At 44.7% G+C, this 26314-nt stretch overlaps 4 protein-coding genes across 4 annotated transcripts; 2 read left to right on the plus strand and 2 right to left on the minus strand.

Moving 5' to 3' along the window:
* Positions 1 to 134: 134 nt before the first annotated feature.
* Positions 135 to 6104, minus strand: cdkn1d (cyclin-dependent kinase inhibitor 1D). The gene is made up of 3 exons (XM_040172881.2): positions 5541 to 6104; positions 2974 to 3443; positions 135 to 2869 (listed from the first exon to the last, which is right to left on the minus strand). Exons 2-3 carry the CDS (start codon positions 3437 to 3439, stop codon positions 2811 to 2813), a joined length of 525 nt encoding a protein of 174 aa, XP_040028815.2. The 5' UTR covers positions 3440 to 3443; positions 5541 to 6104; the 3' UTR covers positions 135 to 2810.
* Positions 6105 to 13636: 7532 nt separating this feature from the next.
* Positions 13637 to 17719, plus strand: LOC120818326 (suppressor APC domain-containing protein 1). The gene is made up of 4 exons (XM_040175301.2): positions 13637 to 14328; positions 16200 to 16370; positions 16469 to 16624; positions 16756 to 17719. The coding sequence occupies exons 1-4, from the start codon at positions 14230 to 14232 to the stop codon at positions 16834 to 16836; spliced, it is 507 nt and encodes a 168-aa protein (XP_040031235.1). The 5' UTR covers positions 13637 to 14229; the 3' UTR covers positions 16837 to 17719.
* A 1051-nt stretch (positions 17720 to 18770) lies between these two features.
* Positions 18771 to 19638, minus strand: LOC120818325 (achaete-scute homolog 4). The gene is made up of 2 exons (XM_040175300.2): positions 19470 to 19638; positions 18771 to 19390 (listed from the first exon to the last, which is right to left on the minus strand). The coding sequence occupies exons 1-2, from the start codon at positions 19490 to 19492 to the stop codon at positions 18838 to 18840; spliced, it is 576 nt and encodes a 191-aa protein (XP_040031234.1). The 5' UTR covers positions 19493 to 19638; the 3' UTR covers positions 18771 to 18837.
* A 582-nt stretch (positions 19639 to 20220) lies between these two features.
* On the plus strand, positions 20221 to 26244 carry prdm4 (PR domain containing 4). The gene is made up of 12 exons (XM_040173056.2): positions 20221 to 20448; positions 20772 to 20835; positions 20948 to 21063; positions 21152 to 21340; positions 21595 to 22353; positions 22657 to 22806; positions 23038 to 23156; positions 23235 to 23320; positions 23490 to 23617; positions 23727 to 24233; positions 24386 to 24554; positions 24773 to 26244. The coding sequence occupies exons 1-12, from the start codon at positions 20394 to 20396 to the stop codon at positions 25122 to 25124; spliced, it is 2694 nt and encodes an 897-aa protein (XP_040028990.2). The 5' UTR covers positions 20221 to 20393; the 3' UTR covers positions 25125 to 26244.
* The last annotated feature ends 70 nt before the right edge of the window (positions 26245 to 26314 follow it).

The raw sequence follows: 26314 nt of genomic DNA on the forward strand, positions 1-26314 counted from the left end.
TTTATCATGTGACTAGTGTTTCATTTCAATTATATTCTTAGTTGAAATCAGTTACATTTACACCAACAAGGGGCGGTTGATCAATAAGCCTCATTTCAACCTTTCTCTAACACTTAAAATCAGAGGAGACAATGTTTTGTAGTTTGTATCAGTCTTACTCATTTTTATTATTTTGAGCACGCTATAAGAAATCAACAATACGAAAGGCAACAGCGTACCGACAACCCAGAAATATATTTTCTTTACAAATATGATTCTCATCACAAACATATCCACTTTTTACATGTTACAGGGATATACAAACCAGCATTAAATTACAATAAAATTATTACAAATGTTGAACAGAGATTATCATCCATTCATGCATATACAAAATTACAAGAAAGATACGCTACACTTCAATATAGCTGCGACAGGTGATTTCGGAAAGCAAAGTTTGCTCAATGGATCAATCTTCATATTTATTGTTTTAGCTTTCCTTGATTTATTTGTATTCCACCTGTCTGACTTTGGAAGGACAAACGAGCTACAAAAACAACCTAATAAAGCGTGATTTGAGGGGAAACATTTTTTTGTACTAATTTAAAATCACAAATATGTGATGTGTGTCTCAGTAACTCTGCAAATATTTGTTTTTTCAAGATTACCATATATAAAAAAAAAAAGTTTGAAGTAGTGCAAAGATATATTTTCAGAAATAACACAATTAGTAGTTTAAAAGAGACTTTAAAAGGATTTCCTCTCAGGACAAAGGATACAAATTCAAAATAAGTTAATAATAGACTTTGAAAGTTTGAGAAGATGCACACAAACATTTACTCTCTCACACGTTGACCAAAAAAGAAAGTAATCCTCCTGAAAATTTCAAAACAGCCGTGTTTGTTACTATCGCCTCGTTGAGCTCTGAAAGAACAACGTGATTATGAAAAACTCTTTTTCTTGGTGATTATTTTCAGGGATCGAGGCGCTCCGTGTTGTGAAAGAGAGACCGGGAGACATTTTCTGTTAATAATTGTTCACTTATTAAAGTTTCCCTCTCGACGCGGTTTGTCTGCTCTGACACACGGACTCTTTTACGCGCTGTGAAACTCGACACCCAGCGCTGAACCTCATCAGTATTTTTACTACAACAAACCCCTCCCCCTTGTTTCTCTCTTTTGCCCTTTAAACGCACACAACCCGCCCTCCACTGGTGTTGCTATTTTTCATGTAACTTGGATCACTTGATGAGGTAGTAATTGTGGATCAATCCGGGTTATGGCTCTTCATCCATATCCAAATTAGAGCGACTGTAGGTAGGAAATAGAAGTAGCTGCGTCCTATTTGACAGCCCCAAACTTTAAGTCAAACGGTTGTGGCGTGACGGCACTTGACGTGTGTGATTTATTGGCACGGCGATCTGTTTTTGGTTCAGCCGAGGTTTGCTGCCACAACTGTTGCAATCTGTAGTAAACCTCAAGATGAAAACCAAACAAATGCATGCATACACAAACAACTATGCATGGATGTATAACACACACACACACACACACACACACACACACACACACACACACACACACACACACACACACACACACACACACACACACACACACACACACACACACACACACACACACACACACACACACACACACACACACACACACACACACACACACGTATGGAGACAGAAACGGGGAAGAGTCTTCATACAAGAAGAAAAAAAAAACAATTTTAAAAGCCCAAAAGTGAAACCAAGAGGTTTGGATTTCTTTGAGCTGCAACACAGTGATTTAACACTTCAGTCCCTTCATGGAAGAAAAAAGAAAAAGAGGCGTATTTAGCACCTAAGAGGCGGACGTCACATGAAGACTGGAGAAATGCTACATTATTACAAGTGTAAAGCCGACAAAACTAAATAAGGGATGTTCCGGTCTGTTGCCCCAAAACATATATACATCTATTTTTACATTTTTAATGCCAATAATGCATTGCACAAAGAATATGATTTACAGTTTGTAACTCTTTTTTTGTTAATGTGTTCACCAATGTGTTGCCAATATGTTTAAGTGGAGTGTAAATGACCTATTTTGACTCCTAGTCAGGTTTCACCGCATTGAAACGACAAGGATCTAGTTTCAGGAGTAATAAATTAAATGTCTCAAGAGGACCTGAAGTCGCTGTTGGAAAAATACGATTGCATGACCTCATCGGTGAAACTCCACCTTTTGACTTTTGCCCCGGGGCTAATCACATGCGCGCTGCTTGATTCTGGGTCCTGGGTGAGGTTTTGACCCCTGCTTGTGCTACCCGAGCCCCGGGGCCGAGGCTGCAGGCGAAGTGCGAGTCCCGAAATAGTAACTCATCTAATTAAAGCCTCTAGTGACTTTTAGCGGGCAGCAGAGGAGACACACACACACACAAAAAAAAAAAAAAGAAGAAGTGGAGGACTGATGTCAAATACTACGTTGGGAAGAAAATTAACTTCTTAAAACTAGAGCCTGTTTTCTGTTATTAAGAGTGCATACAAAACAATTTCACAGTATAGTCAAAGCTGAGGAAAACTGGATATTTAACATATCATTTCTTACAATTCAACAAAAACCGTTGCTTAAGACTGAGCTGGATTTACTAGGAAAAATGGTAGCTTCCTTGTGCTGAAAATGAAATATGATGTCAGAGGAGTTCTGTAGCTCGTGCTGAATGAGCTTGTGGACAGTCACTTACAAGTTGCTACATATATATATGTATACACATACATGTATGTATACAGTATGATACATGTCTGTGTGAGGCGACATCCCGCTGAGTCTAGTGGTGCTTTTCTACTGCCAAGAAGACGGCTTGTAGTGCAGCAGCTTCCTCTTCTTCACCTTGAAGAAATCTGCGGGGGGGGAAAGCAGGCCGGGTCGCGATTAAACAGAAGGAAAACCAAGAAAGTCGCCTTGTAGAATAAGTCCGACCCAAACGGCGCTCTGTGCTACGTACCTGTGATGGCCGACTGCTTGCGCTGTCCGTGCAGTCCGATCCGGTAGCGCCCCCTCGTGGTCACCTCCAGGTACTCGTCCCCGGACCCGGACGAGCTGCTGTGCCCGGGGGAGGAACCCTCGCCCCCGGACGAAGACGGTGCCCGGCTCTCGGGCGTTGGACGTGGCGCCGGTCGCATCGTGCAGCTGTGGTAAAACGCCGGCACGTCCTGGCTGCGTAGCTCCTCCCACTCGACGTCGGAGCCCTCTCCCGGCACCTCCCTCTGGAAGTCAAAGTTCCAGCGCTTTTTGGCCGCCTCCACGTTCATGCTGAGCAGCCGCCGGAAGTCCTGCTGCAGCTGCTGGTGGTCCACGGACCCGAAGAGGTTCCTCCTCGCCGGCCCCGCCTTCAAATTCAAGGCTTCGATGCCTCCCGGGTGAGAGGTCGTGGCCGCCGCTGGTGATGATGATGGAGCGGCCTTCGCCATGTCCCTGTCAGAGAGCAGGCAGAGTGTTAGAGGGAAGTCGGGGGGGTGGGGGGTTGAGTGTTACTCTCAACCTCCTTACTCATCAACGCGGATTATCTCCCCTCCTGGGCGCCCTTTTGTGTTTTATGTGATGAAATGCACGTGCGCCCCAACTGGAGGGGGAGGGAGGAATTGCCGCGGCAGAAGGTAACCGAACCGACACCAAATAAACCGAACCGACACCTGCTGCGGTGTCTGCGAGTCAAAGATCGCCGGCTCAGGTCGGCGGGTCACAGAGGTAAAAGAGGCCCTGGGGGGGGGGGGCTTGTGTGAGGAATGTTTCCTCATGTAGCCACGTGTAATTAGAGCAGCACTATTGAATCCTGGAATTGATTTAACTGGTAATTGATCATCCGGCTTTACTGATTCCCATTGTGCAGGAGCTCTGTGTCGAGATGCAGTTTTAATCTTAACCCCGTCCCGTGCTGACTGTACTCTCGTTATCAGCTGTGTGTGTGTGTGCAGTAAAATAAGGTGGGATGGGCAGTAACTACTACAGATCTGTCGTGTTTAGTTCCGGTGCTGATATTCGTCCAGCTCTGTTTTCTTGACACTTAGTTAAAACTAACAGGTGCATATTTCTGATCTAAATCAACGGTTTTATCTTGTTGATCTAATAAGAGCTGCTGGTGTCGGTTTAACCACCCAATCTACATTGTTTATTTTTGGAGTCCTCGCGTCCCCCTCAAGGCAATTTTGAGGCGACAGGATTAACTGCACATTTGTGCGTTGGTATCATTTAGTGGTTCTGTTTGTAAAGGGGTAAAAAAAATGTTTTTAATATTGTTCATTATATATCTATAAATGTGCACACAGTGTGGGGAGCTGAGAAGAGGCCTCAAAGTGGGTCATTCCAGCATTGCCCCCCCCCCCCCAAAAAAAAACTCCAGTTCAGAAAGACTTTAGAAAACTTCCAATAACCAAACACCAAATATTAACGGAGTATGTTAAGTATGTTAAGTCAAAAGCAACAGAAACAACGAAGGTTTGCAAGGGACTTTTGGAGAGGACAACATGTGACATCAGCTTGTAGACACAAAAACACCAACACCCGGAGGAAAAGGGGGTGGTGGGGGGGGGGGGGGGGGGGGGTGGTGGAGGAGGAGGAGGTGGGGGGGGAAGCGTTGCGCAAGTGTTTGACATCTACCGTGTGGTTGAAAAGACTTTACCGGTCAAATAACCTGTAGTTTTACCATATAACCGGTCAAATAACCTGTAGTTTTACCATATAACCGGTCAAATAACCTGTAGTTTTACCATATAACCGGTCAAATAACCTGTAGTTTTACCATATAACCGGTCAAATAACCTGTCATTTTGTAATGTATGTCTACTTATACACCCGTTTTAATAAAAGGTCTGTATAAGTAGACGTGAACGTCAAATGCAAACACTTTTTCCTAAGTACTAAAATGTTTTATAAACACGCAATTTACTTCCATTTCGTTTACTGTTGGGTGGGTTTAGAAAACGAGTGGATTCCCGCAGCGAGTGAAAGTTGTTTGCGTGTAAAACGAAGTGGGCGCGGCGTGCGGCGCACATCGGGTCGGTGGACTCACTTCGCAGCGAAAGAAAAGCCGAGAAAACCTCCAATATTTTAATCCGAACCCCGTGAGAAATCACCCCGCTTCTAAGCGAAACCAGCGTGTCTGCAACCGCAGCGAGTTATCGAGCAAATTAACTAAACGACGCCCCAAAAAAGTCCATTTAAAAGCTGCGCCAAGTGTGCAGAAACACTCCGTGACGCAGTTAAGATTCGCTGCGTGTGCGAGTCAATGAGACGCGACGCAAACAGTCCGCACCTTGCGAACGCACATTACACGCGCACACACACAGTCACATGGTAAAACATTTGAATATTACGACCAACAACAAGATATAGTTGTGAAAAGTTACGTTGGCCCATTTGAATGCCCGACTAACCAAAAGTCAATGCCGAGAAATGCCGACTAAAACCGAATCAACATTCACTACATCGACCCCCCCCCACACACACACAAGTATAAAATCAATCAACATAAGAATGCGCAAAAAAGAAAACAATAGAACATTCCCTTCTTACCATCAGTCAACGTGTCAAAAGTTTTCAAAGTTTTCGGGGCTTCACGTGTGGAGCGTTTCGTCCGTGAACTCCGCGCAGCTCATCCAGTCCGGCGATAATAACTAATAGTAGCAGGCAGGCGGCGTCACGTCGAAGTGTTTTCGGTAGGAACTATCCTCGGGCGACTCCTTCTCGTCCCCTTATCTGCAACTTGTTTGTAATGTGCTCAAAAAGACAGCGGGGACGTCCTACTCTTGGAGTCGGTCACGTGGTCGCCATCAAAACAAGTCATGGGGCGCAGCGAGGAGGTAAACACCGCTGCCACACATTCCTATGACACGTGAACGCAACGCAACGACGGTTCTTAAGTCTTATGTACTGCGCGTTTTGTGCAGAAAAAAACGCTAAATGCATGAAAGGAAAAGTTGTGAATTAATGCTGGTTCATCGTCGGAGGGATTGGAAGTAGGCCAAATATCTTAGCAATGGCGGCCATTTCCCCTACACCCTCAAATATGACACGCATTCTGGTGCAGCGCTTACATCACGTTTTGTTTTGGCAGCCTGTCCTCGTCCTCCTCGAGTCACGTTGTTCTGCTACGTGAGCGCCAAGCGGGAAAGTGCTCCATTTAGACCTCTCCTGTCCTTTTATCACGTCCCCATTTGGAAATACGGCCTGATATTTTTTTCTATAAAAAACACCTAAACGCCCTCAAAGTCTCGAGGTGAAGAGGAAGCTGCTCCTATGACAAAAACAATAAATGCATTTATGAATGATCGACCTCTCAATGATGAATCAGAATCAAATGATTTAAATGTAATTAAAAAATATATATTTTTTGTAGCTCAAAGAAAACTATTATCTGCAACAATTTAAATAAAGCATCTGAAATGTGTTTTTCTTTAATAGTGGTAGTAAACTGAATGTTTTATTCACTTTACTACTACTGTTTTAAACATTAGTCCAACACAATAAGGCACATGATTGTAAAATGGACATTCATCACATGAGAATATTTACAAATGAAATAAACAGAAATCAGTCGATTAATTAATTATTTCAATCTGAGGGAATGTATCTATTTTATTCCCTTACTTCTGATTAATCGCATGAAAAAAAGAAACCTTTCCCTTTTTGACAACACTTTGTTCCCCTCAAACTATTTTTTTTGAAAATCAGTTGAATGACAACTGAGAGGCCTTTGCTTATTAGTTGGCCCTTCAAACACTTATTATTACTCATATCTTCCTTTCCATAAGTATTACAAAATACAGTAGGTTCTTCTTTCTGTAACTCTCCAGTGATCCAGTAGAAGTCATTTGTGGGCTATGCAAGCCGGGCCCCGGCCCTCACCCAGAAAGGTTATCCAGGGTTTTACACACCTCCAATACTATTTTTACACAACGTTTACTCAACGTCTGGATCGCCTCACAATGTTTTTTCCCAGTCAGACGCTGCAAATATAGGTCAACGTTTCTGCAAACGTTTTTATGAGATGCAGTGCTTTAATAACGCTGGAGCAGGGAGCAGCGAGCGTGGAGCCGTCGCTGTTTGTGCGCTGCGTGTGTGACAATGCTTGACGGAGTGAGGGAGTGATTACGTCACCAACGTGGAATGTTTCTCGTTTGGGTGGGGGGGGGAAGCTATTTTCACATTCTTATCAAAATGTCAACAATGTCCTTAAAATACACAATGCTAATCTCAAACTTGTACTTATTTGAAACCCACGAAACTCGCTCTTGGAAGTGACGCAGATAAATAATCTAACGCCCCCATCTTCAGGATGATGTCATTTGTCTGTGCCTTCTAAAACCGTTAAAAACCACAGGTGAGGAAATAAATTCAAAATTTTACATTTTAGGTTTGGTTAAGATTAGTCACTGAAATACTTTGTTGCCTGAGGGTAACGTTGTTGTTTGGGGTCAAATGGCTTCCTTGCTTTAATTCAGGGAGCTTTGTCGTCATGGTAACAAACACCTAAGCTGAAGGCACAGTTGAGATGATGCGTTTTTACCTGTCGGGACCGGAAACAACAAACAAACAGGTGCAGCTTTTGTTAAATTGGATCAGTCATTTACTGGATCCCCATTAGCTGACGCCTTAGCGGCCGCTAATCTTCCCGGGGTCACAGACACCATCGCCTTACTTATATGGTAAAAAAATAAGTAACCTTTCCCTCCTGGGTTCCCCATAATGATTTCCGCACAGACCCTAGAAGAAAAGAAATCATGTGATGATGGTGGTCCGATGAGCTGCTCATCTGCTGGCAAATCTTCAGCACAAACTCGTATTGTTGTCTTGCACGCTGAGTTATTTTAGGTCCCATCGTAAAACATAATAGTGAATTAGGGTTGTGTCCCAGTTACCTAATTCCCAACTACTCTCTGTGTCAAGAGGCCTTTATACTCTGTCATATGTGAGTATCCATCAGCGGAACAATGAAGCCTCTGGGCATGATACCACTGTTTAGTCAGCTCTCTGAATTTACTGTCAGCTCTTTGTGTGTGTGTGTGTGTGTGTGTGTGTTTTTGTGCGCCCCCCCCCCCCACCCCCCACCCCCCCCCTTAACCCTGTGCTGTATGTTACAGTTTGTTACCGTCATTAGGCCCATTGTCTTCCCTCCACGGTCAGTGCCCTTGAATACATCAGCTTGTTTGTTAAACAAGTCACACAGTTCGATGTGACTCGGGTCAGAAGACAACGTGCTGGGGGACTGTCGGGGTCTTGTGTTGGCAACAAAAAAACAAAAACAATTCACCTCTTTTCATTCAAATTTTGCAGATTCACTCGGTCGTAAAACCAACAAAGGGCATAACGGAGAGGCCATTAAGGAGCTACGTCCTACAACTGTGAAGCATTGTGTTCCGAAAGCATAATTTAATGGGAATCATTGGGAAGGGAGTCGTAATGTGATGGTTTTGAGGACATATACGAGATGAGAGAGAATAATATGGAAGGATGCCGTTCATGAAATCAGGGAAAGGTTATGACAAATTAACTAAAGATCAATTCAAGGTAGATGTAATTAGGATGACGGCACTTTAATAACTGCTTTACAACCATAGTTGGAGAATATCGATACCTCTCTTATCTTGTCCTCAACTACGACGAGAACTACTCTACAACCCTGATAACCCATATCATTAGTCAGACTCACTGTTATTTTGAGAAAACTTTCAGTTTTTCTTAAGCTGCAGGTCAAAGGTCATTGGCTGAACAAAAACCATGAAACCGAGAGGCTGGTGCCAAAGGTGCTGAGTTTAGTGAAACACCGAGGGGGCGTCTGGCAGGGTCGTGTCAGCAAGAAGTCTCTGTGGTGAATGGGGAACCCGTGATGGAAGGAGCGCAGACCAACAGAACCGAGGAAGTTGTTGGTTAGCAGGTGCAGCACGGGGGGGTTTCCGCATCCTCCGGCCCTTTCACTTGCGGCAGCAAATACAGAGAAAAGGCTCGCCGCAGCCGGTGGATTGTTACGTCAACCGTAGAGATTACGAGCGAAGAGAACGAGGGAGAATTTGCATGGAAACGTGGTGACGACAGCAAGTCAAGTAAAAAGGCAAAGACGGGAAACGGTGCACGCATCGTTCAGGCTTTAGCATCCAGCGCCGTCTAATGACTGCCGATGGAAACGTCCCTTATCTAAGCAGGTCACTCGCTAAAAAATGTGAGATGAATTAAGACAAGTTGTGACAGTTAGAAAGGTAGTCTGCAGGCTGCAGAGGCCAAGTTGTGCGCTGTAGGAGTAAAAACAACAATAAGCACGGCTCCACCGCATTCAAATGACTGTATTTAAACGGGTAACACGCCCTAACTGTTCTCTGAAATATAGTCATTGTAACGCTATTTAATCAGCAGTTGTCTGCCCCAGTTATTGTTGCACCCTCACGGAGACTTGAAGACGACGCTGGGAGGCACAAACCAAGTACAAACAATCCGTGGCTTGTAAAACTAAATTTGGAACTTTGTGAGAGGGACGGCGGAGATGCACAGAGGAAACAACAGGCAGTGAACCAAAAATGAAGTCACGCACACATGTACACGCACAAAAGGTACAAATACTCCATCCGTAACCGGGAGGAGTCTCCACAGGATCGCTCGACCAGCTGTTGAGGCCACAGGTGGGGCTGTGGGGAGGCGGGGGAGGGAGTGAATGAAGGAGTTTGTGCTTTCGGCAGCAGGGTCTGCAGAGGTTTGGGGTGCGGGGAGAGCGAGGCGGCTCGCTGGCAGCTGGATATTGTCAGGGGTTCAAGGGAGCTTGCATGTCAGGGTGAACGGGTTTAAGGTGAAATGTGCCCAAGGACACCCTGACTATGTATGTTTTGTGGAAGGGTTGGGGGGGTGGGGGTGTTATCAGCCCCTCAGGAGCAGGCCTGAGGGGGTGGGGGGGTCTTGGATTCATTTTCTTTGAGTTGTGATGACCACTGAGTGTATAACCCTCGTGCCGCTACCTGTAAATGTAACGCACTCTTTGTTCTTTTGAGAGAAGTATTGTTTTCTGCATGGTGTGTTTGTGCGCTGGAGGGGAAGGCGGGGGGGGAGTTAAGGGCGGAGCAAGTTAGGTGTAAGCGGATCCTTTGTTTTTGTCGATGCATATGTGTTTAAAGGGGAACCTGTTTTAAAATGACTTTGAGAGACGCTCAATGTCAAAACTAGACGGAGCCTAGACGACAAAAGAAAAATATGTAAAGATTAATCAAAATGGTTTTATTTTTGACAAAACCTGAGTGAATCACCCCCCCCCCCCCCCACCACACCAAATGTGTCAGATAATACTTTCAAATGAAACCAGCTCTCCCCTGCTATTGTAGGCTACATTTCAATGCTACACAATTACGGTAATGATCGCAGTAACCTTGACTCTCTGAAAAACATACTGTATCTGCCATCCACAACTCTAGGATGTTTGAGTCCCGCATCTGTTTCTGCTCCAAGCAGCTGAGGTGAAAAGGTGGTGCGCTTCAGCTGATGTGTTTTTTTGCCCTTATCTACATCTGGGGAACATCTGGTTTGCATCTGGCTCTGGTCTTGCAGTATCGGGCTGTGCACGAGCCTGACAATATGTGTGTTTGTGAGACAACGGCGAGAAGACGCCTCTGACGATACTTGTGCGTTTGGATATGTGCGTGTTTGCGTGTGTGTGCATGACTAGCGCGATTAGAGGATAAATAAATGATTGAGCGAGCAAATGATTAGGAGAAAAGAGAGAGAAGTATGTGCGTGATTGTTTTACCTGGCCAGCAACCAATACTCTCAACGTTGCTTTTGGGTGTTTGTAACTTGTAAATTCATCCGCATGGTGTTATTCTATTAATATAAATATATACGTTGTACATATAGGTTGGGTCTATGTTCCACAGGGATGACGCTGAGTAAAGTACTACTTTACTACTTTTCTCAGCAGTCTGGATTTCTTTCTTGGCTTTTGCTGCTTCTATTTTGATGAATATTTATATAACCTGTCTCCTGCGAGTCCCTGAACTTAATGGAAGGTTAATATGAAATCAGTAAAGGGCCTCTTTAAGTTTGAAAAAATATTGTTCTTTCACACTTCTGTACTGCTCTTTCCAACTTGGCGCTGCTGCTACTGTCTATGGTGCTGCTATGGTGGTGCCCTGCTCTAAATATACATATTGCTGAGGTGTCATAGATGATGAATATCATCCATCCATCCATCCATCGTCAAACTGCTTATCCTGCACACAGGGTCGCGGGGGGGCTGGAGTCCATCCCAGCCAACTTCAGGCGATAGACAGGATTGGTTGCCAGCCAATCGCAGGGCCAACACAGAGACACACAACCATTCACACTCACATTCATACATCTACGGACAATTTAAAGTCCCCAATTAACCTGATCCCCAAAGCATGTCTTTGGACTGTGGGAGGAAGCCGGAGTAACCGGAGAGAACCCACGCAGACACAGGGAGAACATGCAGACTCCACACAGAAAGGCCACTGGGCGAATCAAGCTCAGGACCTTCTTGCTCTGAGGCGACAGTGCTAACCACCACGCCAGCGTGCCTCCCGATGAATATCATATTTAGACATTTTCATAAGTTTAAACTAGCATGTCTTTTATGTCCGGAAACTACAACTATCTGCAACACAATTTAAAACAAACCACGGTGTTGGTGTTTTTGTGTCTGGTGTCCACCAGGACGAACAAAGGACAAAAAAAAAAAGTAGTTTCCCTTCAGGGGTGTCCTTTCAGGGTGTTGGTACTTTTCCAGTCTAAATTTCAGAACAAAAATGCAATAAGAAGTGGTGTTGGTCATTGGTTGTCTTTCTCAGGACGAGCGTGTCAGTGTCGGCCTGTAAGTGCATGTGTGTGTGGGGGGGGGGTAGATATTGGTATTAGATTCCTCCGAGCTATGACATGGAACAATTTGAGTGGCCAGCGCTGGCATGTGCTGGAGGGGAGACAGGGACTCGGCTCCGAATGATGTCCCTTCTGCCTGCTTCTTCAGTTCAGTCTCACGGCACCGAATGGGGAGCTGCACCTGTTACCTACAGATGTATGTGTGTACAACTCCAGCTTCACGTGTGTGAGCGTCCTTTTCAATTTTGTGGTTTCGAAAGTTTGAAAGTAGCAGTTAGAGCGAGAGAGCACATATGTGTATGTGTGTGTGAGTGTGTGTGTGCGCGTTGTGCGTGTGAGGGAAAGTGTGCATGCATGTGTGGGAGCCAGACAGGAAGCAACTGGGGCCCACTCTCGGCCGCAAAGTAGTAGTAGAGACTAAAAGAGTCTGTATCGGGGCGCCATGGGTTAAACAGAGGAGGCCTTGAGGCTTGTCACACGACCTGAAAATATTACAGAAATACAGCTTTTTTTTAGATGCGGAATACAAAACCTAATCTAGAGTCGTGTAACGTAAAAGTGACCTTTTTCAGTTGATCAGTCGTTTCAGTCCTATTGGATTTTAGCCTTTAAAAATGTCCTCATGTAAAATCGTTGACTTTCTTTTGGGGGAAGTCTCGTGGCTCTGCATCATTGTTTTTCTGCGCCATCTGGTGTTGTGCAAGAGCTACATCTTCACGCTCGGACGAGCGCACCGTGAAGAACCACAAAATGTCACCTCTGGATATGATCCTCCACTCTGGCAGGCGGCGTGCACTGGCGGCTCTCTCTGCTGGCCATCGAGCATCACTGCAGCTTCAATGTGGCAAAGACAGTTTGCGACATTCAATAGCTTTCAGGGGCTTTTTCCTTAAATCAGCTGATAGATAAATCAGTTCATCCCAATGTGACTTAATATCGTTAGAACCTTAATTAGTTAATTGACACAAGTTTGTAATGCAAAATTCATTTGAATAATTTGTAATGTTAAACCCAAAGCGTCCCGGACCGGGACATCGTGATGGGTTACTCAACCCGAATAAGGGGTTTTACCCCTTGTGTCAGAAACATGTAAATCTGTATATTGTGAGGTAAACATATCACCCACATTAGGTTGTTAAATCAACTTAAAAAAACTTAAAATAATTAGCTAACTCTTCCTGAAACAATCAGTTCTCTGTCCGACAATACTATTTATAAAATAACAGCACTCAGATCCCAAATTATTAATTGCAAAGTACAGAAGAACAAAACAAAACAATTTCTGTGTCCTTTCCCTTTGATGTTCTATTTTTGCTACTAATACTACTAATGTAATCTTAATATAAAAGTATTAATATGATATAATGTTTTCTCCAAATGTTTATTTTTACATTGTTGTATTGGTACTTTCATTGAAGTATAATATATACTATAATATAAAATATCTATTTATTTATCTAGTATTTATTTGAAAAATTGTGTTTAACTGTAATAATATTTGCTACCGTTATTTACCAAAAGAAAAATAGGTTAGTATTAGTAAAGTAATAGTATTTTTGGGGCTGAATCTTCATATTCTTCTTGATAAACTTCTGTCTGCTAGAAGTCTGTCCAATAGTGCTACTAAGGGAATCATCTGATTGGTTTAACAGCCCGTTTTGCCTGAGGCGGATGTTCTGTGCTAAAATGATGTTAGCGTCAATGCAACGTGGCTGAAATCAATGAGCCCTCCGCCCTCCCTCCGCCCTCCGCCCCTGCTCTCAGACCTGTACTCGACTGCTCTATTTGTTTGTCTTGACTGCTGAACTTCCCGGGTTATGTCACATTCCAGGGAACGTGTCGGGACAGACTCACCTGCCACTGAGAACAAAAAGAACCACGCGCGCTCTCTTTTTTTTCTCTAACACATCTAGAGGAATTTAATGTTTCCACTGCAGTCACAGGATGACACCGTCCCCTGTGAGTTGAACACTGCTTGTGAAACCGAGGCCGAAACACGGCCTGACCTCCCACCTATATCCTCCTCTCAAACCTCCCGCCCGCCGCTCGGCTGTCATATTTCCTGGCCCTTCACTGTTGTCGTTTCTGCTTTTATTTGATCCGCTGACTTTTCCGCCCCAACCACTCACTCAGTGACACTGTACGTCGATTAACCGGTCATGGCAGTGACATGTGGAATTTTTCATTACCTCGCCCCAGGGGGAACCGAGCTGCCTGTGCCTGTGTATTTTTCTTTCCCACCCCTGCCTATCTCTCTCTGTCTGTCTCTCACACGCTCTCATTCCCTCCGCGTTGTGAGTCGGCCGGGGGGGCGAGCTGTGTTTTTGTTGTTTGTTATTTGGCCAGATGCGTGGGGCAGCAGCAGTAGCTGTCAGCGACTGATCTCCTCTCCATGGCCTGTCGTCCCCCCGGCTCTGGCTCCTACACTGTGGTTATCATCCCACTCAGGACCGGCCTCCACAGCCTGGATGCGCTTCGCTTCTACCTATGGGTGAGGAGGGAACTTTGTGGTTTTGTGTGTGTTTAGGGGGGTTGAGTGTGCATGTGATGGATTTCTAATCAGCTGCATCTGCCTTTTTTCATCTGTGAATATAAACAGGATTTTCCTGAATGAGTGATCCTTATCAGCTGCTGTGTGTGCTCACGCTACTCGCTTTTTCCCCAGTTTTAATGTTTTCTTTGTAATTGATGAGTGTAGTAATACCGTATAGGCCGTGTAGGTTAAAACACAAACTATACAGTTTCTGTTCAAAAAAGCATATGGTATTCTTTACCTAAAGTTAAGCATTTACTGCCTCTCCAGTCTGCTTAAGTGTCACCAGTTTGGTCAATTTGGCCACGGTGCATTCACACGACCTTGTCTACTCCTCTGTAATGTGAGGCAAAATATGTAAATGAGTCTAATGAGTCATTTAGAAAAATATAATGTATACATTTTCCATTCAATTCAAACAACAAAACAAAACAAAAACAAAGGGTTCTTTACGTTTTGGCTCAATAAAATACATACTTTTCACATTGAAATTGAAACATATATGTTACACTTGTACTGTATGCAAACATAAATTGTGCCTTAAATGTGTCATTTCAATTAGGTGCTCTTCAGTGGCGTCGTAGTTTACGGTGTTGTTGTAGCCAACTGCATTTTGTGTCTTTCCCATTTGCAATCATGACGATGTTAGAAATACATCTAAATACAATGCAGGCCACGACTAAAGACCTAACCTCAATAATACATATATAATGTAATGTTACACCTCAATACAAAATACACTGAACGTTATAGGCCCTCATTTAGATTTTGACCAAATGAGTATTATTAGATTTTGACCAAATGAAGTGGCCACTGGTTTATTTAGACAAATACTGGATATAGGATGGAAGGATGTTAATTGACAGTATATATAATCTATATAAAATATTTGGTGTAAAGAAATTCTGTATTTTTCCTTTTTGTAAAATTGCTGTTAACATAAACTGTATTATTCGTATAAACGTATTAGAAATGAGCTTCTTTATCCTGAATATTAAAGTTATAGGATCTTTGTTTGCTTTGCTCCATGTACTGAAAGGTTTTGAAGGTTGCATGGCTGCAGTCATCCCACTGACACATTCCCACATGTCGGTTCTGCCCCTCACAGCTTCCTGTTAAAGGCTCAATATAACCACGTTTTCCATTAACTGTAAATCTATTATGATACGAGGAGTTGTCATGTGGCAAACAGTCATAGATAGATAGAGATATGAGATAATTATGGGAGACACACAGCTGTAAGAAAGCCTCTTGTATTAAATAACAGAACCATTTGGCACATCTTAAAACCCAGCTAAAACTCATCATTAACTAGTGTTACAGTAGGGTCATGAGTTTCTGATGTCCTTGTAATCCATCAATGTGACCGCCACGTCCTGTCTTCATCAAGCAGCTGATCGGCCACTAATACACGTTTTACGTTCCCAGCTTGTTGTAGCACCTGTAGGCTCAGTGTGAGCCCGTTTAAAGTGCATGTAATGCAACTGAGGGCGGACAATAGGACTAAAGGCCTCCCGCTGCTCTGTAGATTGGCTCTGCTGATGTAAACAAAGCCTTGGGGCCTCTGGAAGACAACAGGCGGCGCTATGCTGATGATGCTGCTTCAGGTCAGCTGGCCGGGGAGTCAGATGTTCATGCTTGTTAGTCTGACCCCAGGTGCCATTAAAATACACATGCAAACACTTGCATCCGGACTGGCTGTATCATCAACAAAAAAAGGTTTGTTGGACAAGCCGATAGTGAGGAAAGTGACAGGACATGAAGCGAGTGGACAGGTCCACGAGTGGACAGGTTTGACACGAACCTGAGCTTGTTTCTTCCCACCTCAGGTTAAGCGTCAGAAGGATCTAGAGAAGGAGAAGGACGCTCTGTGCTCTGGCCTGGAGATCCTGGAGAAGGCCCGTCTCTGGTACCTCCAGCGGCTGCAGGAGAACAGAGCCATGCAGGACAGGGTTGAGGCCAGAACTGGGTTCAGCTCGTACCAGGGTGGCGCAGCAGAGGTACGAGGCGGGGGGGGTTGGGTTTCGGGGGCCTCGTAGACTCCTCTGAACTGCCACTTATGCTGTCCCCCAACGCCGGCCCGTCTGCATCTCTTCAGGACCGGTCTTGCCTCCTCAGGTCTCGGATCCAGCGGGCGAATGGCACTCTGGGTTCCATGATGTGTGAGCCAAACCTCACAATGGGCAGCGACCTTTCTCTGCAGGACGCGGTGGCGGTCAGTGAACTTCGCTGGCGCAACACACTGCTGACTCGGGTAGTATTTTAGGCTCTCATTTATTTTGACATGTATTTGGGGTGATTTTCCCCTTTTATCTGAGCTTTACAAACCAGGGATGCTTTTTTCATAACTCTTGGTTAATTAGCCATATGTTCTTCCCTTGACAGGAGGTGAGCGACAGGAATCGTCAGATATCCATATTAGAATCTGAAAACGACGCACTCGTGGAAAAGCTTGATGAGCTGTAGGTCCACTGGTTGCCAAGACACACGTTTGTGCACACGAACCAGAGGACACATGAGTTATAATGCAAACTTTCATTTCATGTAATGTCGAACAGTTGGTAGTACTTGTAAATATGTATTTAATTAATGAATGACGCTGAAGGATCCATCATTTCCTCCTGTGTTCTTTTTGTTTTCAAATGATTAGAAAACATAGCATTTTTCACTTAAATACTGCTTGCATCAATGGGGAATCAAGTTACAATTTCATTTATATTGTAACATGTATGATGTTGTCCACTGTACGACGGGGTACCACTGCTTTTCCCATTTTTCCTACTCCACTATTTGAAAATTAGATAATTGTTAATCAACATTCCACACACTAAATTACATTATATTCTGTGTGTTGAATATACTGAGTTGCAAAATTGAACCTATTTCTTTAAAAGAAAAAAATCCACTTACAGTACAGTGAAATATAATTCCCAGATTTGAAGCTGTAGTGTGCAGGGCACGGGCCTGCATCATTGTGTGTCCTGCTGTTCCGTTTCCGTCTCTGAATGTGGGCTCCTTGTCTCGACACGTCACAGCAAACTTTCCTGGTGGTCCACTGATCTCACGCCAACTGATAAACTTTATCTGTCTTAGTCCTTCGTGCATGTTTGCAGCTTTTTTTCTCTCCTGCACTGCACAAATCTGCAGCCTGAAGCATGCAAGACACAAATGTTAGGCTCAATATAGAAATCGAATCCGTCTGACTGCTAGTTATTCTCTGCATGGTTATTCCAAGGTCCATGGTGAGCTTTTTTCCTGTCTGTTTGGAGGAGATGTTGCTGATGATCTGAGCTCTTGTGCATTGCAAAAAACGTTTTGAAACTGAAGTATAAACGCATTTTGGGGCAAATGTTTTGACCAATTTACAAAATTGATCACGGGGGAAATTCATCCAAACACGGACTGTTTTAAAACATGCAATAGTTACAACCTTTCTCGCGATGAATCGCAGTGCCTGCAAGAAAAGCACAACTGGAAGCTGATTAGAATCAGCCTTTGTGCTTCAGGGGTGAAAGCATCCATTAAGGCAAAGGCTTTCATTTAAGTAGCGTCATGGTCTCTATCCTCAGAGTGCCACTGAACCATCACGCCCAGGGTACCAGCACTTGGATAATTATTGGGTCCTATTCACATATTGCTCAGACAAAGATTTTTGTTGTGGGTATGTCCCTCCTCTCCGGCTTTCAATGCCTTTCTTCCACAACGGCAAAGTACACTTAAGCTGCACCCCTCTCAAGACCCCTTCCACCTAGAATAGTGTGTTTACCCCCCCTTCGCCATACCCCCGAAAAAAAATAAATTGTGGTTTTGGTATTTCTAAAAATCTGAAATTGTGAGATGTTTCCGTGCAGGTCAGCGGAGGTAGGAAGTATAAACACACAAATCTCCCTGATAAGTGCATTCCTTAAGCTATTAGGGGAGATAACTTCCTGAGAACCCGGAGATAACAGCAGGTGGTCTTTGAAGTCAGCTAACTCTTCTATGTTTTGAAGTGTAATTTGTGTCCTTTATGGACTATTTAAGTCTGCCTTTTCAATTCAATGTCCTCTTGGGAAAAGTGTTTTTACTGTAATCAAAAATAATATCTTATATAATTTAAGCCACAGCTGCTGCATGGCCCAATGCTGGATCCTTAAAGTATTCGTATGGCCCTACATAATATTATTATTGTTATACTATGGAGTACTGCACTTGTCCACTGTCCTAAATGGCGAACATAACTGTATATTACTTTCATTTTAATTTTGTTAGATTTGGATTGCAGATTTGGACTTGACTGTAGTAATTCACTTTTTTAACTCCATCTTAACGCCTTCTTGGTGGTAAAACCTACATATAAACACACTCAGTACAGAATGATGTACATAATTAAGAATACAATCAGACAGAAGCAATTGTGTCAATTAACCACGCTTTACTTTCTTTAAAATGGAATTTATGCACAACATATCACGGACAGCAAGAGAGTTAGAGCGAGTAAACTATTTCCCCACTGTTGTTGAGGCCAGTTTGGGATTGTCCATCCCCGCTCTCTGTCCTCTGTGGAAGCGGCGCACTGATACGCGCGTCTCCAAGTGGCGTCTCCATCACGGACGCGTTTAAGTCCAGCAGTTTCTGCAGGTGTTTGATATAGTCGATAGCCGCCCGCAGGGTCTCCGCTTTGCTGAGCCGTTTGTCTTCAAACTCCCGCGGGAGACGCTCTCTGAGCCGCGCGTAACCTTCGTTCACGCAGCGCACTCGGTGTCGCTCCCTTTCGTTCCTTTTCCGGATGAATGCAGGCTCAAAGGAATAATCACACACATCAAACGGGATGTGAAAGGGGAAACACGACAGTCGTCTGTAGGGTGACCTGTGGCCGTGCACGGGGTCGAGGTACGCAGCGTCTATGTGGATGGGCAGCCCAAGTCGAAGCGGATCCTTGTAGCGTGCACCGCCGTTGTCCATGGAGAAGCCATGGAGAGCAGGTGCAGGGACATACGGCACGTGCTCCCTTAACTCCTCGTTGTGGTAAGACATTTCACTGAGAATAAAAATGGAAACATATATTAAACAACTGTGGAATATATATGTAATTCATTGTACATCCATATGCAACTCACCCCGCCAGTCTCCTCACTGTCATCTCGACTAGTCAGCAAGTTTCCTTTTCAATGCCGCCACATATGAACACGGGTCGTTATTGGGATCGTTTGAGAAGTGGGAACTTCTTAATTCAGACGTCGTTGGTCGGTGTGAACACTTGTTCTGAGGGTGCAGGTATGATGATCTGGGGCGGAGATGCAGCCCTGACTTTCCCATCAAGATAAAACTGTTTACATAACGCGTCCTTCCGTCTGTTGACACCGTGGAGGCAACTATTATCATGAAGGTAGAAGACAAACTATGCGGGCTTGAAATAACTGACTCCTTGGTTTTAAATGTGTATAAAACAGCCGATATCACAAAAAAATGTTGTAGAAATAATGCAATAGATGTTATTCCCAGCTCACTTTCAATGCTGCAGCATGCAATTATAAGATTTGAAAGACGGATGAGATGCAGAGGAGAATGAACTGAAATCACATATCACATATTATTAATGTCTGAGTTAGAGCTCACACATAGTTGCATCAGATTGTTTTGCAGTTCACATTGTGGGATTTGGCTATTTAAAAACAGTGATGAATATTTTATTTACAGATTTCAGCAGAATTCTATCGCAATCATGTGTCCATTTACTGAAGAAATGACTCCATTATTTAAAATATCTTTATGATATCATAAATATAATATGACATTTATGATATCTGATGCCTATGTTGTAATTCCATTCAATGGCCACAGTCAGTTAGACAATCAATCGTAAAATATGTAGGTAATCCCTTAAAACAGTCCAAACCCTGCTCAAGCCAACATCATTTAAAACATTAAAAGTTGTATTTTTATTTTGGCCCTGTATTACTTATTACTACTTGTTTGTGAATCTGCAGTGTAGGACAGAAGAGCTGACCTGTGATCAGCCAAATACTGCCGTTGTAGGGCGCATGCGCAGACGGAGCAGCAAACCATCATGGCCCCGTTCAGGGAGGTATTGTGCTGGTATGTTGTTGTTTTCAAGGCATCTTCCTTCTTATACAGCCCCAATCTTTTTCTTTAGTAATGGAGCGTCACGCTCGGTCGTTAAGGGTATTTCCTTACTCTTATCAGACTGAAATACACATTAATGCTCCGTCTCGACGGTGTATTTAGTTGCAAGGTAGCCGTTAACGTTAACATTAGCAGTTGGGCAACACTGGCTGACATTTCGCTCACTGTCAAGAGTTGCAAACAGATCGTTTTGGATCGAAAGATTTTTCTAATAATTGCAATTGGGGTGTCGTTTTAAGCTTAGTGGTTTTCACAGCGGCTGTTGTATTTTACAGGGAGGGGTCCATTAAAGCGCCATTGTGTGCAACGTTACGCACGAGCAGCGGCTGTTGAATTCAGGTGACGCAAAGCTGCGCACACACACACCTGTTTGTCTTCGTGCGAGTGTGCGCGCATACCGATCACAACACGACGGACTCAAGAAGCTTATTCTCCGGGTGTTCAACTCCAGGATGAACGACATGAACCTGAGTCCTGTAGGCATGGACCAGCTCAGCGTGCCCTCGGTGAGCTCCGGCCACCTGGGTCTGCCCACCTCCCCGACGCACAACCCCATTCCCACCCCAGGTATGGAAGACACCAACCAGCACGCCCACGTAGTCCAGCTCCATGGGATCTTTGTTTATTTTTCTCCCGCTCTTTTATTATGGTTCAGGCATGTCAGTGGCCATCCCCAGCCTGGGCCCCTCCCTGGGCTCCCTTCCCTCGGCCCTCTCGCTGATGCTCCCCATGGGTCCGCTGAGTGACAGAGGGGTGATGTGCGGCCTGCCAGAGAGGAACTACTCTTTGCCGCCGCCCCCGTACCCCCACCTGGAGAGCAGCTACTTCCGACACATATTGCCAGGTGGGTTCTTGCTTTGTGTGAGCTACGCCACTCATCTGCCTATGTTCTCAAAACATTCAGTCAGATTCTTTGGGTGAGGATGATTGTTTCAATGGGCCTGTGCCCGGATGGTCTAATTTTAAGGTTAGCTATCCTTCGGTTGCTATGTAACTGAACATATTTAAGTTGAATGAATCATGCATGCTGCTCAGTACATTCAGTTTGGGATTTTAGCTTCAGCGCTGATCTTGTTCCCTGCTTCTTCACTGCTGTAGGTATCCTGTCCTATCTGGCAGACCGTCCACCACCTCAATACATCCATCCCAGTAGCCTTAACATGGATGGCACTCTGTCGGTGGCCAGCAACAATCACTCCGGTCTTGATCCCTACAGTGGCCCTGGAGGCTCACTGGAGCAGGTCCTGGTGCCCATGGACTCCAGACAGGTGAGCGGCCAAGGAGACCTCCGCCAGGCTGGTGCTCATGAGCTGGACTCCACGGGATTGGCCATGGAGTCGCGTGTGAGCAGCCCCATGTCCCCCGACCGGATGGGAGAGGAACTGGCCACGATGGACGGAGTCGGCGTGGTGGTGGTTTCTGACACCCAACAGCAGCTCGGAGGGGGAAGGCAGCCTCAGCCCCATGAGGGATTGACAGGGGTGGACTCATCTGGTGGGGTGATGCCCCTTCACGGACCCACTGTTCTGGAACTACCGGCGGTGATGGAGCAGGATCATATGGGCGGTCGAGTGGGTAACACCGGGGGAGGAGGAGCAGGAGGACTCGGGGAGCAGCTCCACTCAAACGGGGAGCTGAACGTCGTCAGTGTGGTGCTCGCCGGCTCCATGGCCAGCCAACTGGAGCCGGTGTCTCTCCATGGGCACTCTGGGATGGGACTGGAGGCCGTGAATGTGTCCCCCATCACTGCAGAGGTGTCGCTGGGGCCAGAAAACAACCTGGTGCTGGTCAACTCCACCCTGCAGCTGGAGGATTCTACCTCCAACAAGGAGAACATGGTCATTGCCTACACCATCTGTGAGTGTGTGGTTTTAGTTTCTTCAAGGCTAAAAAAAAAATGCAATAAATGATCTGAAGAAAAAAAATAATTCTACATCTTAAATATTGGGGATTTTTTGCAGCTAGGAAGCTGCAAATGATCCATAACATTATTATGCCATCAAAATATACCACTTAAATAACGAGTATTGTAAATTGTAAAAATCCTAGTCATAGAATTGAAGGGAAATGAGCACTGTGTACATTAAGGCAGCTTTGTAGTATGGAAAGTATGGGTGACTTACACCTGAAGCAACCTTTTAAGCTTTCATTGTCTTCCAGGGTGCACGTTGTGTGAGCGCTCGTATACCTCGGACTGCCCGGAGCACGGCCCAGTCACCTTCATCCCGGACACACCTATCCAAAGCCGGGCTCGCCTCTCACTGCCGCGCCAACTGTGCCTGCGCATCTCAGTAGCTGACGAACCACTTGGTAAGCGGATAAACCCCCCGTCCGGATTCCTGGATGGACTTTTAAAACATTGCATTTCATTGTGCTTTCAAGTTTTGTATCCACACGTTGAAGCTCAAAGTAGAAGCACTATTAACATGAATTATGCATTTTTTAAATTACTGTTTTTGAAGAAAAAACTTGTAGTAAAACCTATTTCAGACCGTCAATTAGGTCAGTGATTAAATGTGCCATTGCCTCGCACTCCGCCAGGAGTTTTTGCGCGCGATGTCATTCCTTCAAGGACCTGCTTTGGACCTATGGTGGGCCAGCACTGTAGCAATGTGGACCTCTCTAATTGGCCAGAAAAGGACACGCCACAAATATGGAAGGTGAGTGCTGTGATTCTGGTTGGACCGTTTGTTGTCTGGGTCAGTAAAATACCATTATAATCGATATATCTATTTCAGATGTACCACAACAATGTACTGGAATTCTACATTGTGACAACGGATGAGAATGAGTGCAACTGGATGATGTTTGTCCGCAAAGCGAGGTATGACTGAGCTGGAGTAGGATGAAGACTTAAGTTGTCTCCTCCCAAATTGAGTTCAGCATTATCACTTTTACCATATTATTTCAGTCCAGTCAACAGGTAATAAAGACCCCTGTTTGTTGTGTATGTTTGTGCGTGTGTGTGTGTGTGTGTGTGTGTGTGTGTTTAGAACCCGCGAGGAACCGAACCTGGTGGCGTACCCCGCCAACGGTAAACTGTTCTTTTGTACAACCACAGAGATCCACCCGGACCAGCAGCTGCTCTTTTACTACAGCAGAGACTACTGCAGGCTGATGGGTGAGATGACAGATGGTTAGACGTGGATCTAGATTTGAAAGAAGCCACTGATCCACTCGTTCTACATTGATTGACGTTGAACATTCCGCCCTCTTTTATGTCTTCACAGGTGTTCCGCAGGTCCCCGAGGGACAGATCTGCCATTGCGGCAAAGAGTGCTCCTCTTTCTCTGAGCTCAAGTCTCACCTTGATAGTCATAACAGTAACCACAGCCATAACCAGCCTCCACACAGCCACAGTCCATCGCAGCAGGAGCACTCTCAGCAACAGCAGCACGCTCACCAGGAAGAGAAGCTGACTACTGGGACCTCGAGCTCCTCCTCCTCGCCATGGCCCTGCCACACCCCTGGTGCAGGGCAAACAAACAGTGACAACAACAGTGGCAGGGCCAACAGTAATAGAAACGCCAACAACGGTACCTCCAGACCGAAAGGTCAGGGTCATGTACGGGAGAAGAAATTCAAATGTAGCATGTGTTCCCGCGCTTTCCTCACATCCACAAAGCTCAACGTGCACTTCATGGGGCACGTGGGGATGAAACCTCACAAGTGTGAATACTGCAGTAAGGCCTTCAGTGATCCCAGCAACCTCAGGATGCACCTCAAGATCCACACAGGTGTGTACAGGGATAAGTGGAATGATCTTTGGCCATATTTGTCTTTAAATAATGACTACTTTTGAGTAGATCATTTTCGGATGGAGTGAAAACGAGTAGTCCCCTAAATGTCAAACTTTTGCAACTTCTGAAACCCGTTTTCCCTCCAACAGGTCAGAAGAACTACAGATGCACGGTTTGCGAGAAGTTGTTTACCCAGAAGTCCCATGTGGCATCGCATATGCTCATCCACACCGGTGCAGAGAAGCTCAAGTGTGACCTCTGTGACCGAGCATTCATCAGGAAACATGACCTGACACAACATATGTTCTCTCACACACAGTATGTAACTAATTTATTGCATTCTAAATAAAGCTGTAGAACTGCTATTTTATGAGTTGCCAGGCCCAAAGGTTGTGGTCTGTTTTGCAGTGTGAGTGTAGTACTTGTTGTTGTCGTTCTGTAAGTAAAATAGATCTTGATAGCATTGAGACCTCCAAAGAAGTGACTGTTATGTAAAGCGTGCATTGTCTTGATGCGTTGTCCTTTTCCCACCACAGTGAGCGCCGCATACAGTGCCCAAAGTGCAACAAACACTTCCTCAAGACCAACCAACTGAAGAAGCACATGAACTCTCACGAGGGCCGGAGAGACTTTGTCTGTGAGAAATGCCACAAAGCTTTCCTCACCAAATATCACCTCACCCGTCACCTCAAGATATGCAAAGGGCCCAAGGCGGAAAGAGCGTCTCGCAAGGAGCAGGAAATAGATGATGATGATGAAGAGGAGGAGGAGGAGGAAGATGATGATGATGGTAGGGGAAGAGGTGGGCAGACATTTGTAGGCAATGAAGACTGTGGTTTAGATGTTGGAGAGTATAACTCTGAAAAGTCCCTCTCACCCCCTCATTGACAACACTGACTTTTTGAGATGTGTCTAGAATATTTATAATTTCTTGTTTATTTATACGCTAAACTACAGTAATAATTTGCATCTGTAGTTTTTGCCAATGGTCAGTCACTACTACATCTTACATTTCATCCATTCCATTGGGTTGTCACGTCAGTGTCATTCTTTTGGTCACTTGGGTGGCCAGTGCAACGCGCTTATCGCTACCGATTCCGCATTAAACTGCCTCTCTATCTCACGGTCTGTTTTAACCTCCCTGATATACACTATAGTCCTGCCCCGCACCAGGAGTTCAATTCCAGAGCCAGTGCTAGGCGAGGAGCTCAGCCCAACTGTATGCCGTTGCACCTCCACAGAGGTCATGTTCCAGTTCTTTAGAGCCAGTCTGCGATGCCGGGGGTCGGCTTGCCTTGATCTCGGCCCTTTGCCTGACGACCGGATTGCAATGCACCCAATCCCAATGTCTATCCCGGGAAGTTCTTGGGCCCGGATAACCTCTTCTGGACGATTCACATAGGTTAAGAAATCTCTCATACTACGGCCCTTCCTGTGGAACCACTTTGCCTTTGGTATCCCCATTGGGAGCTATTTCCCCCGACAACACAGCCCACGGGGCCCTGGAAAACACAAACCACTCCACCACGTTAAGTTTGTGTCTCATTGGATTACGTAGTCAATACTTTTTTAATAGACACATTTTACGCCATATGAATTTTTCAGTCAATCAATTATTTCAATTATTCTTTTTTTGTCATACTCAATTATATGGGATGAATGGTTGGTATGAATTTATATGTAGATATATATGTATCATAGTATTTTTGGATAGTAGTCTGGATATGTAATTGCTGTATGGCCATTATTTATTAAACCCAGGATTTCTAATTATTTTTAAAAAATAATTCGGCGTGAATGGAAGTGAGCCTTTTTAAAGCAGCAAACCTCGGCATTTGCATGTAATTCCTCATTGTGTGAATGTTGACTTAATGTTATACTTATTTATTTTGTAGCCCCATCATAAATGAATGCATTTTGGGTAATTAAAATGTACAGTTGTTTCATGTTGACTGATTTATACGGTAGTGTTGTGAACATGACTTACTACATAAATGACTACATCGTTTGCCTCCATAGTGGTTCTTAATCATAATCATCGTGGACTGCTCAGAATACACTTGCACACTCTAGCGTAG

Source organism: Gasterosteus aculeatus, chromosome 4 (assembly GCF_964276395.1).
Source record: "Gasterosteus aculeatus chromosome 4, fGasAcu3.hap1.1, whole genome shotgun sequence".
NCBI classification, from domain to species: domain Eukaryota; kingdom Metazoa; phylum Chordata; class Actinopteri; order Perciformes; family Gasterosteidae; genus Gasterosteus; species Gasterosteus aculeatus.

Bases quoted from the DNA above. Each gene is read 5' to 3' on its own strand.
- cdkn1d (XM_040172881.2), bottom strand. From the start codon at position 3,439: ATGGCGAAGGCCGCTCCATCATCATCACCAGCGGCGGCCACGACCTCT. The intron at 2,870-2,973 runs GTACGTAGCACA...CCCCCCCCGCAG, and splicing joins CAAGCAGTCGGCCATCACAG to ATTTCTTCAAGGTGAAGAAG.
- LOC120818326 (XM_040175301.2), top strand. From the start codon at position 14,230: ATGGCCTGTCGTCCCCCCGGCTCTGGCTCCTACACTGTGGTTATCATC. The intron at 16,371-16,468 runs GTACGAGGCGGG...GCATCTCTTCAG, and splicing joins ACCAGGGTGGCGCAGCAGAG to GACCGGTCTTGCCTCCTCAG. The intron at 16,625-16,755 runs GTAGTATTTTAG...TTCCCTTGACAG, and splicing joins GCAACACACTGCTGACTCGG to GAGGTGAGCGACAGGAATCG.
- LOC120818325 (XM_040175300.2), bottom strand. From the start codon at position 19,492: ATGACAGTGAGGAGACTGGCGGG. The intron at 19,391-19,469 runs GTGAGTTGCATA...TTTTATTCTCAG, and splicing joins ACAGTGAGGAGACTGGCGGG to TGAAATGTCTTACCACAACG.
- prdm4 (XM_040173056.2), top strand. From the start codon at position 20,394: ATGCGCAGACGGAGCAGCAAACCATCATGGCCCCGTTCAGGGAGGTAT. The intron at 20,449-20,771 runs GTATGTTGTTGT...TGTATTTTACAG, and splicing joins TTCAGGGAGGTATTGTGCTG to GGAGGGGTCCATTAAAGCGC. The intron at 21,064-21,151 runs GTATGGAAGACA...ATTATGGTTCAG, and splicing joins CAACCCCATTCCCACCCCAG to GCATGTCAGTGGCCATCCCC.